The 17432-nt window shown below is 35.3% G+C and overlaps 2 protein-coding genes across 17 annotated transcripts in view; one reads left to right on the top strand and one right to left on the bottom strand.

The window, feature by feature from the left end:
- Positions 1-17432, top strand: part of LOC131937344 (centriolar satellite-associated tubulin polyglutamylase complex regulator 1) — a 52805-nt gene that overhangs the window by 2878 nt on the left and 32495 nt on the right. For 6 of the 11 annotated variants that reach the window (XM_059294678.1, XM_059294672.1, XM_059294679.1 and 3 more), the window contains exons 1-3: positions 10473-10560; positions 13157-13229; positions 16082-16184. In XM_059294678.1, coding sequence (XP_059150661.1) covers positions 13166-13229; positions 16082-16184 — 167 coding nt within the window. In that variant the 5' untranslated portion in view covers positions 10473-10560; positions 13157-13165. Of the gene's footprint in view, positions 1-10067; positions 10093-10472; positions 10589-13130; positions 13230-16081; positions 16185-17432 lie in introns of those variants that run through there. The other 5 variants (XM_059294673.1, XM_059294674.1, XM_059294676.1 and 2 more) reach the window with 5 other exon arrangements.
- The window catches only part of LOC131937346 (BTB/POZ domain-containing protein KCTD6), a 69802-nt gene continuing 52837 nt past the window's right edge, over positions 468-17432 (bottom strand). Inside the window, exons 2-3 of one of the 6 annotated variants that reach the window (XR_009386214.1) lie at positions 2265-4633; positions 468-2228 (exon numbers count right to left, since the gene is read on the bottom strand). Coding sequence is in view for 5 of the 6 variants with exons in the window: in XM_059294688.1 (XP_059150671.1) it covers positions 3817-4560 (744 nt within the window). In the remaining variant the exon portion in view is untranslated. The other 5 variants (XM_059294688.1, XM_059294685.1, XM_059294687.1 and 2 more) reach the window with 5 other exon arrangements.

The raw sequence follows: 17432 nt of genomic DNA, 5'->3' as shown, positions 1-17432 counted from the left end.
AAGGGGTGCCACCCGGGGTGCCTATGGTAGTGTAACCAGTGGCTCCCATTACACACAACAAGGGATGCCACCCGGGGTGCCTATGGTAGTGTAACCTGTGGCTCCCATTACACCCACAAGGGGTGCCACCCGGGGTGCCTATGGTAGTGTAACCAGTGGCTCCCATTACACACAACAAGGGGTGCCACCCGGGGTGCCTATGGTAGTGTAACCAGTGGCTCCCATTACACACAACAAGGGGTGCCACCCGGGGTGCCTATGGTAGTGTAACCAGTGGCTCCCATTACACACAACAAGGGGTGCCACCCGGGGTGCCTATGGTAGTGTAACCAGTGGCTCCCAACAGCATTCCCAGACACTTTCAGACGGGCAGTTGATGAAGGGTGTTAGGACAAACTCATTTCAATCAATTATTTAACTGAGAAATAGATTTTTAAAATTTAATTATTTTTAACACTAATGGGCAATATTGCATTCAGATAAAATTTGTTTTACAATTTTAACATAACAGGCATTACATTATTTAATTTAACAGTATCTACATACATTATAAAAATCTTCAATCATACATGAACATGATCAACCAAACGAAAGAATAACAATTTTAGAGAAGACACAAAATTCCACAATGGCCTGAGCATGAGAGAGTGTGGCTGATAGTGATAAAAAGGTCTATAAGGCTGACAACATCAGACATCTGGATTTATCAAGCAGGTAACATGTTCTCTACTTAAGCACTCACACAAGCAGGTAACATGTTCTCTACTTAAGCACTCACACAAGCAGGTAACATGTTCTCTACTTAAGCACTCACTCAAGCAGGTAACATGTTCTCTACTTAAGCACTCACACAAGCAGGTAACATGTTCTCTACTTAAGCACTCACTCAAGCAGGTAACATGTTCTCTACTTAAGCACTCACACAAGCAGGTAACATGTTCTCTACTTATGCACTCACACAAGCAGGTAACATGTTCTCTACTTAATCACTCACGCAAGCAAGTAACATGTCCTGTACTTAACCCTTTCCCCGGCGACTGGGTGTAATCGACCCGAAGTCGCTATATTTTTGCTCATATCTCGAGTCTCGTTTTATAAATTTTTCTGGGCCTCATTCCCATCTATAAGGTGGTTAGGATGAACACATTGGAGGTTGTAAATTTTAAAAATATGCGTAAAAATTTTTTTTATGAGGGTTTGAAATTTTTTTATACGGTCCCTGGCAACTGGGTGCTACACACCCGTACACAATTTTGAATGAAAAAAAAAATGTATAACTTATAAACTGGCTTCTAACAATTTGATTTTACTCATTGTGGGTTAAGTCATTGTGTTACATTTTCAAAGTTTAACTATAAATTAACAATCTGAAGGTATTTGAGTAACAAAAATATCAAACCAATTGAAGTAATCAACTTTAGTAACAAAATATTAGAACATTAACACGTTTTAAAAATGTGCACCTCAGAGAGCACAGTTGTTAGTTAAAATTAAAATAACTGGACATTTCCTTTTGCTGGCAGGGAACTTTAGTTGTTTTTTTTTTATAAAATATGGCCACCCTTTTAGTGGTGTTACATGAGTCACATGTCCAAAATATTTTAATTCCATACTTATCGGAATTGCTTGGTATGTATTGGATAAATCTACTCCCACCTCTAAAATCAACCACTTGCTAATTAGTAATGATCTCTCCAGAAACATAACACCTTTCTAAATTTGAATGGAATATCTACCATAATGGAAGCAAATATACCATGAGCCTGATGGACTGTTAGTGTTATTGTTGTGAAGTGAATATGACCCAGAAGGTTGCTGAATTTCTTCATAGAAAATTCTGCCTTCAAAAACTTCCATAAGCAGAACTGAATTGACATACAACTAAATTGTTATTCTGCAGAGTGCCAGTGTCTCCTCTTGCTTTCTCTCCATCTCTGCTAATGCAGTCAAATATTGGTTGTATTATTTTTTGTATTCATGCACAGAAGAAATATTTAGGGTCAGACTGTTTGTAAATTTCCTGGGATTAGCACTTCAGGCAGTGGTCTAGTGTACTGTTACTTTGTCTTTCCTGAAAATATTTCTTTTTCTTCACTTTGCACCAGCCGTTTCATTTCATTATGAGTGCCAACTGTTGACACATTATTGATAGTTGAAATGCAGTATAGTGGGTAGACCTCGTCATCAGAGCTGCTTGATACTGTTGGCTGCCATTCTTCATCTTCTACCTCTGATACTGATGGCTGTCATTCTTCATCTTCTACCTCTGATACTAATAGTTCAGACTCAAAACTTGTTGGTCATTTTCACCTGCTATACTAAAACTGGCAAATATATTCCTTTATCATTAGCACTTGAGTTTAGACAAAAGCGTTCAAGACTTGTTTCTGTTGTGTTCTCAATAACGTTTGTGACTATTTATAAACCTTACTCTCAGGGTCACAACCTGTAGAACACCCACCCCACTTCCAGTTTGATCAATTAATTGCCCAGTATTAACTTACAAGCAGCATTACAAAGTTGTTTTGCCTTTTTGTCCTCATTCGTACTCCTAATGAGGTAAATGTCAAGTTACTCTAAAAGGCTCGAATGTCTCTATCTACATTCTAGAGCTCCCTAAAAGAGTACAAATCACTATAAATGTCCTCCCACAGGCAATCTTACCCCTGCATTTCATTAACCTATTGTAACTCTAAACTACAGTTCTGTCTGTAACTGCAAGTCAGAGCTCTAGCAAAGAGTATAAATCACTACATGTGTCCACCCACAGGTTAACTCTAGCTTGAGAATCCCACCAACCACTAGTATCATATTACTATCATATTACAGCTCTCCCATTGACAACATGTCTTGTGTTCCCCATGGCCTCTGTTCCCTAAATACCTCAACTGTGTCAGTATTGTTACCCACCCCACAATGAACAAAGAAAAGAATTTACTATAAGAAAGTCTTTGGGTGTGATCCACCCAGTTGCCGGGGACAGGGTACCAAATATGTTGCCGGGGAAAGGGTTAAGCACTCACGCAAACCCAGCCAACAAAAACAAAATTCACCCAGCTGAATACTACAGCTACTACAGCTGAAACTCTGCACAACAGACTACTACAGCTGAAACTCTACACAACAGACTACTACAGCTGAAACTCTGCACAACAGACTACTACAGCTGAAACTCTGCACAACAGACTACTACAGCTGAAACTCTGCACAACAGACTACTACAGCTGAAACTCTGCACAACAGACTACTACAGCTGAAACTCTGCACAACAGACTACTACAGCTGAAACTCTGCACAACAGACTACTACAGCTGAAACTCTGCACAACAGACTACTACAGCTGAAACTCTACACAACAGACTACTACAGCTGAAACTCTACACAACAGAGTTACGTCTGTCATTCACATTTTTCATTGAACAGATTCAATACTCCAATAGGCAATTAGCCAGACAAACTTGGAAATTTAGAACAACTTTGATCTAATCACTTAAATACAAATGCATTCTTTAGAGCAATAAACAAGACATTTTAGAACAAAAAGAACAGTTCATACAAAAGAACAGTTTCATAAGTTAGAGCTGCTAGCCTGTCCTAGTTGGAAGGACAGATGAAATCAATGCACCTGTATGAGCTGCTAGCCTGTCCTAGTTGGAAGGACAGATGAAATCAATGCACCTGTATGAGCTGCTAGCCTGTCCTAGTTGGAAAGACAGATGAAATCAATGCAGGTGTATGAGCTGCTAGCCTGTCCTAGTTGGAGGGACAGATGAAATCAATGCAGCTGAATGGTAGCAAGGACACATCCTTGATGAGTCACACATTGGCATCCTCCAATAACATGGTATGATTTGGATTTATTTTGATTGGTTCATCTGGAGCAAACTCTCGACACCATCTATCTCTAAATGTATGTTCTATGATAAGGCTCATGCCTATTTGAGATTTATTATCAAAGCCTGAAGAAGTTGAAAGATCTGAGGAAATTAAAGTCCAGCCTAAATTATGTAGCTCTTCCCCAACCCTTAGGCGCACAGGGCTGCCAAACAACTCAAGTTCTGTGTACTCATACGGCTCTTTACAGCTCAACCTTTCACTGCTATCAGAGCCAATGACAACAGGGGGCAGGGTGAGAAGAATGTCTGTGCGCCCCAGTAAAATAGTCTTGACCCTTGAATTACACGTTGGCATTGTGGCTGTTGAGCCTGTTCTAACTTCAATTATCTCTAAGTAAAATGTGTGCCCTTTCCTCTTATCTCTCAAGTCATTGATGGCGTCTATGAGAGGAGAGATCTGATAGAAGTCCGCCTCAGCACTCAGCAGGTCTAACTCTTTAAAGTTGGCTGGCAGGCACAGCTGGGAGCATCTTAAAAAATTGAGAATGTGTCTGAAGGTATGACCATCTCTGTCAATAAAAAGATGACCATTTGCATCTTTAGTGCTTGGCATACCACGGCCAAGCAGAGAGCCCAGCATAGATTCAGGAAACTTCAACAGGGTGGCTGTAGTGGTTGTATAGAGTACTCCACCAACATTTAATGTTAACACAGACTTGGACATCTTCAATCAATGGTTGTCATGCACACGCCCTCGTCTGGTACATCTTCAATCAATGGTTCAATCACAAAATCATCTGGAAAACAAAAAAACTTCACAGCTAGTAACTTCAAGAGTAATTACTACTAATGTTATAGTTATTTTTAAGAAATGGAGTGGTCTAGCAATAGAATGTGTATTTGGTCTAAGACCATTGCTCAAGCAGGTTACAACTTCTAATGAACGAATGATTATTATTTGCAATGAAATCAAGAAATAGTCTCTGTATTTTAAAAGTAAATGAGGCAATCTACTTTTTTAAAGAGCTTTAGCATTTTAAAATATACACTATTAATATTATACACTACCATCCAGGGCATCACTTTTGCTGGTTTGATATATTTAGGCCTAATTATTAAATTAATATAATACTCTAATTCTCACTGATTTAATTTTCATAATTTAGGCTAATCTTCTTTCTTCTTCTACGTTCTTAATTTTTAGTGTTGGGAGGGATCGAGCCTTATCTGCCAGAGGGTTTGAACTCAAGACTTTTTTCGAATTTATCAACCATGAGCTTTTGTCGACTCGACCATGCTTCCATCACAATTAAGGATTACGTGTCAACTGGTTATGCGCCATTGAGGCCATTGACTCAGATTTCAGACTGCTTTTCTTTTTGGATTTTGCTTCCATAGCCTTTGTCCAACCAAGGATAAACTACAAGGCAGCAGTTGTTTGATTTTGGAGTTGTCTCTCCTAGAAGAGTGGCTAATGATTTTATTTATTTCTTAATATTTAGTTAGGCCTAGCCCTGGTAATTTATTAGATCTAATATGATATATCTAATCTAGATAAATAATTAGGACTAAATATTTAATGTGATTTAATGTGATGTGTCGGTGCCCTAAACTCTGTCTTTATTAAGCTTAAGATTCGCTAACAATTGGCTTTAGTATTAACTAATAATATTATAATAATACTAATATTATTATAATTATTACTATCGTTCTAGAGTAATCTAGATCTAGAGTAGACTCTTCGTTAATCTATCATTTTAGGTACGTAAAATCGCCCGCGGTTAGTAATGTACGAAAAAGTTACCTCATTGTCAAGGCTTTAATAGAAGTATATTGTGATAGATTTGTGTCAAATATTATAATTATTAACTATAGATAAATGAATAATAAACCTAAATCAATGGCTAAATATATCAATATAGGCAAGAAATTAACTTTAAACAGCAGTGTTTGCGAGCAGGATTTGCTATATAAAAAGCAGCCATCTGTAATTTAGATTGGCTTCCCTGAATCTTGCGCTATATAAGTTTACAATAAAAAAAAATAAACAAGATGGCTGCTATTGTAAATAGGTAAATGAGCATGGTTGCATCTGTTGGAAAGATCGCTAGTCTTCATTTATTACTAAAAAGTTTTAATTCAATTGTTTAAAACTAATGAAAACAGGTACATAAACGAAACATTTTTTATTTTTTTGTATTTTTCAAAACATAAATCCTCCTCAAAATGTAAAATAATTATTAAATTTATTCAAATTTATTCAAACAACGGTTACAATTGTAGGCACAAAGGCCTTTTTTCACATTGGCCGTTTAAACAAATAAAACAATTCAATAACACATAGCAGTAACACATAGCACTAAAAATGTGGAATAAAGAAACAATGGTACATAGTTATCATACACAATGAGATAAAAAAGAGAATATAATAGATGAATGAGAAATGTTACAATGAGTCAGTTAGGTCATTAAATAATTTTAGTTTTAGTTTAGATTTGAATATATTTTCAGATCTAGATAGCTTTATTTTATTTTAAAGAGTTGCCTGTTTTTCACATTACTAGATCTAGATCTAGTCGCGGGCAATTTTACATACCTAAAAGTAAAACGATAGATTCCGACTCTTCTTATCTTCTAAATCTATGTCTACTCTCTAGTCTATCAACTATCATTCTAATATGTCAATGTCATAGACTTACTTAATGATTAACTTAATAGTAAATACTTAAATACTTCTTAATCTTAGACTATGAGTTGAATACTAGATGAATTAATTGAATTATGATGTAGAAATTGTAGATTTTAGTTTTTAGGTCTACGGCTAAATTTGGAAGACGCTAGTAATGTCTTATGAATATGGCTTTCATTTGTGCATAATCATTTAATTAATAATTATGGTATATTTTACAAAATTCTATAGATCTAGATGATTAAATTAAAAAATCGCAATCATGGACCAAACCAATTAAAAATACCCTGAGATGAATTTATATATAACAGCAGTGTTTAAAACAAATTTCAGAAAATACAAGGGGCTGCAATCTTTCAAATTAGAGTAATTTCCCCTGGCGCATTTTCTATTTCTAGTCTCTAGTGATCGGGGGGGGGGGGGGGGGGGGGGGGAATTGCTCTACAACTAGGTAGTCCAAACTGGCGAAAAAGTGCGTTTTAGGGTCAGTTTTCGCGGTTTTCAAAAATAAAATTTCACTACTTCTAGTTGTCCTATAAGAATAAAAATTATATGTCAATAAAGTTTAAGCCTTTATCTGTCGTAATCTGGTATTTTTATATCTGTAACACATGTTTGAATGTGTTTTATATTTGTTTGAAAAGTATCAGTTTCGTCAACAAATTTCACCGTTTTGCGTGTACCGATCGACCCCACACTGTTTCATTTGGTTGCGGCTTCGCGACGAAGCATCGTAGAAGCATAATCTTAATGTCATTTTAAAGAGCGAATTCTAGTCTATCGTTTGATGTATAAATTGAAAAAATAACTTGCTTATTTCATTTTAAAAAATCAGTTTTTAAACTTTAAATGACGATATATACACGAAAACAAACTAATTCTGTTTCAATCTTTACACCGATGTAAAGTTCACTTTTATAACTACTTTGTGTTGTAAATTCAAGTCTTTCTGATTTACGGTCGCGAAGCCGTACCCTCAATAAGCATATAACCCTCGAGTCAACTTTCAGCCCCGAGTCAGTTGCTCGCCGAACGGTTTTAAAGGTTGACGACCGATGATGCTAAACGGATTTTACCCTTGCTAGAGCCTTCAAACAAGTTGTAAGTATCATTTTTAAAGTTTCATTTCCATTTTAATAAATGAATTTTAAGTTTGAATGTCAGTTTGGTTTAATTAGCACACGTTATTAATGTAAATTTGAACCCTACTAGTCCACGGTTTTAGCGCGTGAACTACGCTTGTACACATGGTGTGTTTAAACGTGAAGCTATTTAATTCAGGACATTCTAGGGACTTAAAATATGGATGCACTTAACTATTAGATGCTAGTGTTTACTAATTCTTTAAAATCTATCGAATCGGATTAATGATAGGGTCGTATTACTACAGTTTATCTGGACTATCGCGTCAAAATTATGAATCGACAAATTCAAAATGGCCACCAGACATTTTTGGTTACTATGTGGACGAACTCAATTATTTACAGGGAACGAAGGTTAAATACTTATAAAATATTATTGAAACACAAAAGAAACTTATAATTGTAATAACTATAAATTTTTATCAATTTATTTAAACAAAAGACACTAAATTTTAAGGACTAATGTGATTAATTTTTAATTTTCTGTTGTGCACTTTGATTCTGATTCCCCTGCTGAATAATGTGAAATGGTCTGCGCCAGTCTCCTTGATAAAATGTACCAGATCAATTTTTAGATGGTGGTGCAATTTAACAAGATTGTACATGTTGTGACTTAGTTTTAAATGTTATATTAGTTGTAAGTGTAAGTAGTACTAGTAGTATTTCTCATTATTTATTTATTTTATATGTATATAGTAACACTGAAGGACAGTTAAGTTGTCCTATATGATGTTGAGAACCACAGTATGGCATCTTCATCATTGGATATCTCAACCATTGTGGCACAAACAACGAATATTTCATTCAATTGTTCAAAATATACTATCAAGTATAAATTTCTTTTAACAAAAAGGTGTTTTCAGGCTTTTTCATGTTTCCAGCTACAGTCACAGGATAAATAGTAGGCCTACACAATAGGCTAGTAGTAAATCTAATTATATTTTATTTAATCACTAAATCAATTATTTATTCCATAGCTGGAGACATTTATGGTGGCCTATCCAGAACTTTCCTTACAAGGGAAGGGAAGAAGGCCAAGCCCCCCCCCCCCCCCCCCCCAACTACAGTTCCCAAAACATATCACTTACTCTTGATGCTCCACAAGATCAAGGTTGGGGGAAACAAGACATACAAAGATGTGGAGTTGTCGTTTTAAAAACTGTTCCCCCAAAGCAGTTATCAACCCAATAGGTTTGAATGTAGCAGCAACTGCTGCATTACTTGTAGGCATCACGTCTTTATTAGATTACATTACATTACTCCACTAAATTTTGATTCTGTTTCTCCTGCTATAGATAACTGTGGCATTTTTTTAAAATAATATTTTAACTCATGTGATTTTTGAAAATAATGAACACATTATTCCTGTTAATGTTACCAACAAAATAGTTTTAGAGTTATTCTATGTACAAAGCAAAAAAAAAAAAAAAAAAAAAAAAAAAAAAAAAAAAAAAAAAAAAAAAAAATTATAAAAATAAAAGTGACCAAAACGCATTTTTGTCATTTTCAATTATTTTTTTACCTTAGAAAGACTCATTTTAGATAACTGAAAAAAATTGGGCATATATATTACAAACTTTGCAGTAACTTTACCAATTTCTACACTTCTATGTTATTTAGTTTAGAAAATATGGGTTCTCAAAAATGGCACTTTTTAAAAATCAGTTTTTTACCAAATTTTGCTTTTTTAAAAATCGCATAACTTTTTTATTTATTAAGATATTTTTATAAAATTTGTGGCATAGAGCTTACAATTAAAAGTTCTTTCATGACATACTCACTCCAGAAGTCTGCAATCAATAGTTAATTTCAGTTTGGACTACCTACTACAACACATGAAAAAAAATCTTTTTTTTTTTTTTCGCGAGGAAGAAAAATAATAAAATCATGTAATTTTGATTTTATATTAAACTATCTTAACATCCTCTGACCGCCACTCTCGTTTTCTTGTCAGCGGGAGAAAAATCCCGTCTTGATAGACGGGTCAGTGCGAGTTCATAAAGAGAATATTATTTTACACAAGAATCTATATTTTTAAAATTTCAAAATTCTAAACATTCTGACGTTTTCTAATCTGCGCGAAAAAAAAAAACAACCGCCGTTTGAGGGGTCGGTATAGACTACATTTCGAACCGTCCCACTTTTACTCATTAAATCTAGATCTACATCGTGACTTAATAAGCGCTACCTTAATATACTGCCTTGTTTTTTCGAAGGGAAAAAGTATACCCGCATGCCACAACGTCATTCAAGGTCAATACCTCGGTGAATTATTTTTGCTCGGTTTCAATGAGCATTTAGCCCTCCCTCTTCTCCACCGCATAAAAAAAAAAAAAATTACTAACGTGGTCGGGGTCAAAAGTGTAATGTTTAATTCAATAAAGAGAGCAGGTGGTATTGAAACAACGCAGCTGTTTCTGTAATAGTAAAAATAAATTATACAGGAAATTTGTAATCTCATTACTTAATTAATTAGTTAATTTAAAGTGGGGGGGGGGGGGTTCGTTCTGCTACGAAATAAAACAAAATTTCCTCGCAATTCCCCAACACCCTAAGGGCCTAAATGTTTCATGTGTGTTGTCAGTTTAACTTTGAAACGCAAATAAAATAATACACAATAGTTCTTATTGTCTTTTTGGTAAAATCACGATTTTACTGTCTTTTTTTACATTCTAATTTTATTTTTTTGAGAATTTTTCAAGTTTAAAAATTACACACACTACGTGTACATTCAGTAATAGTAATAATGCATTTGATGTGAGTTTTGTAGCTGACATATTTTGAGGCGGGCCATTAGCCATACCGCTTTGCTTAGCAATAATAAACAACATGGCTACCCTGTGACCCTACAATAAAATAAGATATTCATTGTTCATTCTATTCAATTTTAAAGGTGTGAAAATCTGTGCTGTTACTGTAATGTTAGTCGTCATTTATAATCTACCAATTTTACATTAGCTTTAGTTAGATTATCGGGAGGATTTCTTATACCACTGTCCCAGAAGTGTCCGAAAATGTCACAATAAATTCAATAATAAAATAAAATAAAGATAATCTATCGTTTTAGGAACGTAATAAAATCGCCCGCGACTAGTAATGTGAAATACAGGTGACTCCTTAAATTTTAATAATTTTTTCACATTTTGAGGAGGATTTATGTTTTTTAAAATACAAAAATGTTTCCTTGTTTCATTTATGTACCTGTTTTTAAACAATTGTATTAAAACTTTTCAGTAATAAATGAAGACTAGCAATGTTTCCAACAGATGCAACCATGCTCATTTACTATAGCAGCCATCTTGTTTTAGTTTTATTTTTATAAGCTTATGGCATGAGATTCAGGGGGAAGCCACTCTATTTTACAAATGGCTGCTGTTTATATAGCAAATCTGGCTCTCAGACACTCCTGTTTAAAGTTAATTTTTGGCCTATATCGATATATTTAGCCATTGATTTAGGTTTATTATTCATTTATCTATAATATTTGACATAAACATATGACAATATACTTCTATTAAAGCCTTGACAATGAGGTAACTTTTTCGTACATTACTAGCCGCGGGTGATTTTACCTACCCAAACAATAGATTACCATAATAAATATTATTAGGCTCTAATAGTAATTAAATAGGCCTAAATAATTTTAGTTTGCTAAACCGAAAAGTCTTGAGTTCGAACCCTCGGGCAGATGAGGCTTGTTAGCTGGGGACAGCCACTCTTCTAGGAGAGACAACTCCAAAATCAAACAACTGCTGCCTTGTAGTTTGTTCTTGGTTGGACAAAGGCTATGGAAGCAAATCCAAAAAGAAATGCAGGCTGAAATCGGAGTCAATGGCCTCAATGGTGCATAACCAGTTGACACGTAATCCTTAATTGTGATGGAAGCATGGTCGAGTCGGCAAAGCTCATGGTTGATAAATTAAAAAAATAAAAAAAGTCTCGAGTTCAAACCCTCTGGCAAATAAGGCTCGATCCCTCCCAACACTAAAAATTAAGAACGTATAAGAAGAAGGTACGTAAAATCGCCCGAGACTAGTAATGTGAAAAACAGGTGACTCCTTAAATTTCAATAATTATTTCACATTTTGAGGAGGATTTATGTTTTGAAAAATACAAAAATGTTTCCTTGTTTTATTTATGTACCTGTTTTTAAACAACTGAATTAAAACTTTTCAGTAATAAATGTAGACTAGTGATGTTTCCAACAGATGCAACCATGCTCATTTACTATAGCAGCCATCTTGTTTATTTTTTTTTAATTATAAACTTATAGTGCAAGATTCAGGGGAAGCCACTCTAACCTACAGATGGCCGCTTTTTATATAGCAAATCCTGCTCGCAAACACTGCTGTTTAAAGTTAATTTCTTGCCCATATTGATATATTTAGCCGTTGATTTAGGTTTATTATTCATTTATCTATCATATTTGACACAAATCTATCACAATATACTTCTATTAAAGCCTTGACAATGAGGTAACTTTTTCGTACATTACTAACCGCGGGCGATTTTACGTACCTAAAACGATAGATTACCTAATTTTAAATACTAATAGTATTTTATACCAGTGTCCAATAATGGAATCTTCTTTAAAAAAGGGGTGTTAGGTTACTTCTAGTTAACTAAATACACACCACATGGCTGGCTAATTTCAATGCTAACCCTAACCCTAACCCCAACCCTGGTCCTACCATATGCCTAACCCTAATTTCAAATTTCTACACCCCTTTTTTAAAGAAGATTCCTTTATCAGACACCGGTATCTATTATCATCCACTAAAAATAGGCTAAATGGTAATCTATCGTTTTAGGTGCGTAAAATCAGCCGAGGCTAGTAATGTGTGACAAAGTTGCCTCATTGTTAAGGCTTTAATAGAAGTATATTGTGATATATATATCACATTACTAGCCTCTGCCGATTTTACTTACCTAAAACTATAGATTACCTAATAAATTAATTATTAGGCCTATTATTAATGAACTATTATTATTTATTAATTGGGATATGAATACTAATGAATACTTTTATTAATTTTATTTATAAAAAGGGGTGTAAGGTTTCTGTTAGGTTGCTGAAGTTAGTTAACTGAACTATCCATTGCTAATGTATATATGCTAACCCTAATTTATAACCATAAAACTAGATTGTTTATCAGATTACTAATACTAACATAACAAACTAACACTAGCCTGACTGTCATGCTGAGTGGCACAGTTTGAACCTATTCAATGGCTTTAACTGTTTGGCTGTTATTTTAAAATTCATACCTTGGATTTTTTTTTTTTTTTTTTTTTTTTTTTTTTTTTTTTTTTTTTTGCTGTTATCCACGAAAGGGTTACTTTCCATTAAAAAAAGCCATTTCCAATTGCATAGGCTTTATTGTAATTTTTTCCGTTCTAATTTACAATATATATGCCCACTATAGTAACTTATAAACTTCTAATACTTATAATTTTATTCAGTGACTACATTTGTTTTCTAATTAAAGAACAGAAAAATGGCTTTATCTAGTAGTTATTCAAGTGATGACAACTTTTCAATATCTGCAGAAAAATACCTAGGTAAGTAAATTATAAATTAGCCCTATACCTAAATTTATTAAAATTTAGATATGCGTTTGATTAAACAGACACAAAGAAAACAAATTGCACTGTAATCTAAACTACTATACAATCAAATTTATTACCTGAGCTACTTAAGTGGAACATTTATGACATAAACTACTAAAATATCAAATATGTGAACTCCAGTCTAGTCAAGTACCAAATCATGTGTATGTTATGTTGCATTGGCATTTTACACTTAAACATTGGCTGTAAAGTCAGGTTGTATGGTCAGGTTGTATGGTCAAGTTGTGTTGTATGGTCAGGTTGTATTGTATGATCAGGTTGTGTTGTATGGTCAGGTTGTATTGTATGGTCAGGTTGTGTTGTATGGTCAGGTTGTATGGTCAGGTTGTATGATCAGGTTGTATGGTCAAGTTGTGTTGTATGGTCAGGTTGTATGATCAGGTTGTATGGTCAAGTTGTGTTGTATGGTCAGGTTGTGTTGTATGGTCAGGTTGTATGGTCAGGTTGTGTTGTATGGTCAGGTTGTAAGGTCAGGTTGTGTTGTATGGTCAGGCTGTGTTGTATGGTCAGGTTGTGTTGTATGGTCAGGTTGTATTGTATGGTCAGGTTGTGTTGTATGGTCAGGTTGTATTGTATGGTCAGGTTGTATGGTCAAGTTGTGTTGTATGGTCAGGTTGTGTTGTATGGTCAGGTTGTATGGTCAGGTTGTGTTGTATGGTCAGGTTTTATTGCATGGTCAGGTTGTGTTGTATGGTCAGGTTGTATTGTATGGTCAGGTTGTATTGTATGGTCAGGTTGTATGGTCAGGTTGTGTTGTATGGTCAGGTTGTATGGTCAGGTTGTATGGTCAGGTTGTGTTGTATGGTCAGGTTGTGTTGTATGGTCAGGTTGTATGGTCAGGTTGTGTTGTATGGTCAGGTTGTGTTGTATGGTCAGGTTGTAAGGTCAGGTTGTGTTGTATGGTCAGGTTGTATGGTCAGGTTGTGTTGTATGGTCAGGTTGTGTTGTATGGTCAGGTTGTATGGTATGGTCAGGTTGCGTTGTATGGTCAGGTTGTGTTGTATGGTCAGGTTGTGTTGTATGGTCAGGTTGTATGGTCAGGTTGTGTTGTATGGTCAGGTTGTATTGTATGGTCAGGTTGTGTTGTATGGTCAGGTTGTATTGTATGGTCAGGTTGTATGGTCAAGTTGTGTTGTATGGTCAGGTTGTGTTGTATGGTCAGGTTGTATGGTCAGGTTGTGTTGTATGGTCAGGTTGTATGGTCAGGTTGTATGGTCAAGTTGTGTTGTATGGTCAAGTTGTGTTGTATGGTCAGGTTGTGTTGTATGGTCAAGTTGTGTTGTATGGTGAGGTTGTGTTGTATGGTCAGGTTGTGTTGTATGGTCAGGTTGTAAGGTCAGGTTGTGTTGTATGGTCAGGCTGTGTTGTATGGTCAGGTTGTGTTGTATGGTCAGGTTGTATTGTATGGTCAGGTTGTGTTGTATGGTCAGGTTGTATTGTATGGTCAGGTTGTATGGTCAAGTTGTGTTGTATGGTCAGGTTGTGTTGTATGGTCAGGTTGTATGGTCAGGTTGTGTTGTATGGTCAGGTTTTATTGCATGGTCAGGTTGTGTTGTATGGTCAGGTTGTATTGTATGGTCAGGTTGTATTGTATGGTCAGGTTGTATGGTCAGGTTGTGTTGTATGGTCAGGTTGTATGGTCAGGTTGTATGGTCAGGTTGTGTTGTATGGTCAGGTTGTGTTGTATGGTCAGGTTGTATGGTCAGGTTGTGTTGTATGGTCAGGTTGTGTTGTATGGTCAGGTTGTAAGGTCAGGTTGTGTTGTATGGTCAGGTTGTATGGTCAGGTTGTGTTGTATGGTCAGGTTGTGTTGTATGGTCAGGTTGTGTTGTATGGTCAGGTTGTATGGTCAGGTTGTGTTGTATGGTCAGGTTGTGTTGTATGGTCAAGTTGTGTTGTATGGTCAGGTTGTGTTGTATGGTCAGGTTGTGTTGTATGGTCAGGTTGTATGGTCAGGTTGTATGGTCAGGTTGTGTTGTATGGTCAGGTTGTGTTGTATGGTCAGGTTGTATGGTCAGGTTTTTATGGTCAGGTTGTGTTGTATGGTCAGGTTGTGTTGTATGGTCAAGTTGTGTTGTATGATGAGGTTGTGTTGTATGGTCAGGTTGTGTTGTATGGTCAGGTTGTAAGGTCAGGTTGTGTTGTATGGTCAGGTTGTATGGTCAGGTTGTGTTGTATGGTCAGGTTGTGTTGTATGGTCAGGTTGTGTTGTATGGTCAGGTTGTATGGTCAGGTTGTGTTGTATGGTCAGGTTGTGTTGTATGGTCAAGTTGTGTTGTATGGTCAGGTTGTGTTGTATGGTCAGGTTGTGTTGTATGGTCAGGTTGTATGGTCAGGTTGTATGGTCAGGTTGTGTTGTATGGTCAGGTTGTGTTGTATGGTCAAGTTGTGTTGTATGGTCAGGTTGTATTGTATGGTCAGGTTGTATTGTATGGTCAGGTTGTATGGTCAAGTTGTGTTGTATGGTCAGGTTGTGTTGTATGGTCAGGTTGTATGGTCAGGTTGTGTTGTATGGTCAGGTTGCGTTGTATGGTCAGGTTGTATGGTCAGGTTGTGTTGTATGGTCAGGTTGTATTGTATGGTCAGGTTGTGTTGTATGGTCAGGTTGTGCTTAAAGTATGAAACTTTTGCTTTCCATTATAAGCCTATTAAACTTTTGCTTTCCATTATAAGCCCATTAAACTTTTGCTTTCCATTATAAGCCCATTAAACTTTTGCTTTCCATTATAAGCCCATTAAACTTTTGCTTTCCATTATAAGCCCATTAAACTTTTGTCTTCCAGCCAAGTATGATGTTCTGGTGTACTTAGAGGACAGTATGGCCCAACTGTTGGAACACAGAGAAGAAAATCCTAAAGTTGTTGCTTCTAAATTTCTTTGTGAATAGTATGGACTTCATTTTACACTTGAAAATCTTTACAACACTCTTATAGTATAGCTTCAGTTTTATACTGTCAGTTTTATACTTTCAGGTTTATACTGTCAGGTTTATACTGTCAGGTTTATAATGTCACTTTTATACAGTCACTTTTATTAGGTTGTCCAAACTGAAATTAACTATTGATTGCAGTCTTCTGTAATGAGTATCTCCTGAAAGAACTTATAATTGTAAGCTCTATGACACAAATTTTATAAAAAATATCTCAATAACTAAAAAAGTCATGCGATTTTTTAAAAAGCAAAACGGATTTTCAAAAAGTGCCATTTTTTGAGAACCCATATTTTCTAAACTAAATAACATGGAAGTGTAGAAATTGGTATAGTTGCTGAACAATTTGTAATATATATGCCCAATTTTTTTCAGTCATCTAAAGTGAGTCTTTCTAAGTTAAAAAAATAATTGAAAATGACAAGAATGCATTTTTTATCATTTTTATTTTCATACAAAATTTTTTTTTAAAATCTATTTTTTTAAATTTTTGCTTTGGACATAGAATAACTCTAAAACTATTGTGTTGGTAACATTAACAAGAAGAATGTGTTCATTATTTTCAAAAGTCACGTGAGTTAAAATATTATTTTAAAAAATGACACATTTATCTAGTGCAGGAGAAACAGAATCTAAATTTAGGGGAGTTGTAATGTAATGTAGTCTAATAAAGACTTGCCGCCTCCAAGTGATGCAGCAGTTGATGCCACATGATTTGGTTTCTTTTCAAACCTATCCGGTTGATAGCTGCTTTGGGGGGAAAAGTTTTTAAAACTACAACTCTACATCTTTGTAAGTCTTGTTTTCCTCAACCTTGATCTTGTGGAGCATCAAGAGTAATCGATATGTTTTGGGAACTGTAGGGGGGGGGCATCTTACCTTCCAAGGAAAGATCTGGATAGGCGATCATAAATGTCTCCAGCTGTGGAATAAACAATTGATTTAGTGATTGATAAAATATAATTAAATTTACTACTAGCCTATTGTTAGCCTACTATTTGTCCTATAACTATAACTGGAAACATGAAAAAGCCTGAAAACGCCTTTTTGTTAAAAGTAATTTATACTCGATAGTATATTTTTATTAGATCTAGTAGTAGTAGGTCTACTGAATGAAATATTCGTTGCTTGTGCCACACTAGTTGAGATATCCAATGATGAAGATGCCATACTGTGGTTCTCAACATTCTATATGACAACTTAAC

The sequence above is a fragment of the Physella acuta genome, unplaced genomic scaffold (genome assembly GCF_028476545.2).
Source record: "Physella acuta isolate Inbredline_101_S28 unplaced genomic scaffold, ASM2847654v3 ptg000208l, whole genome shotgun sequence".
In the NCBI taxonomy this organism is placed as follows: Eukaryota; Metazoa; Mollusca; class Gastropoda; family Physidae; genus Physella; species Physella acuta.
This window is presented reverse-complemented; position numbering and strand designations above follow the sequence as displayed.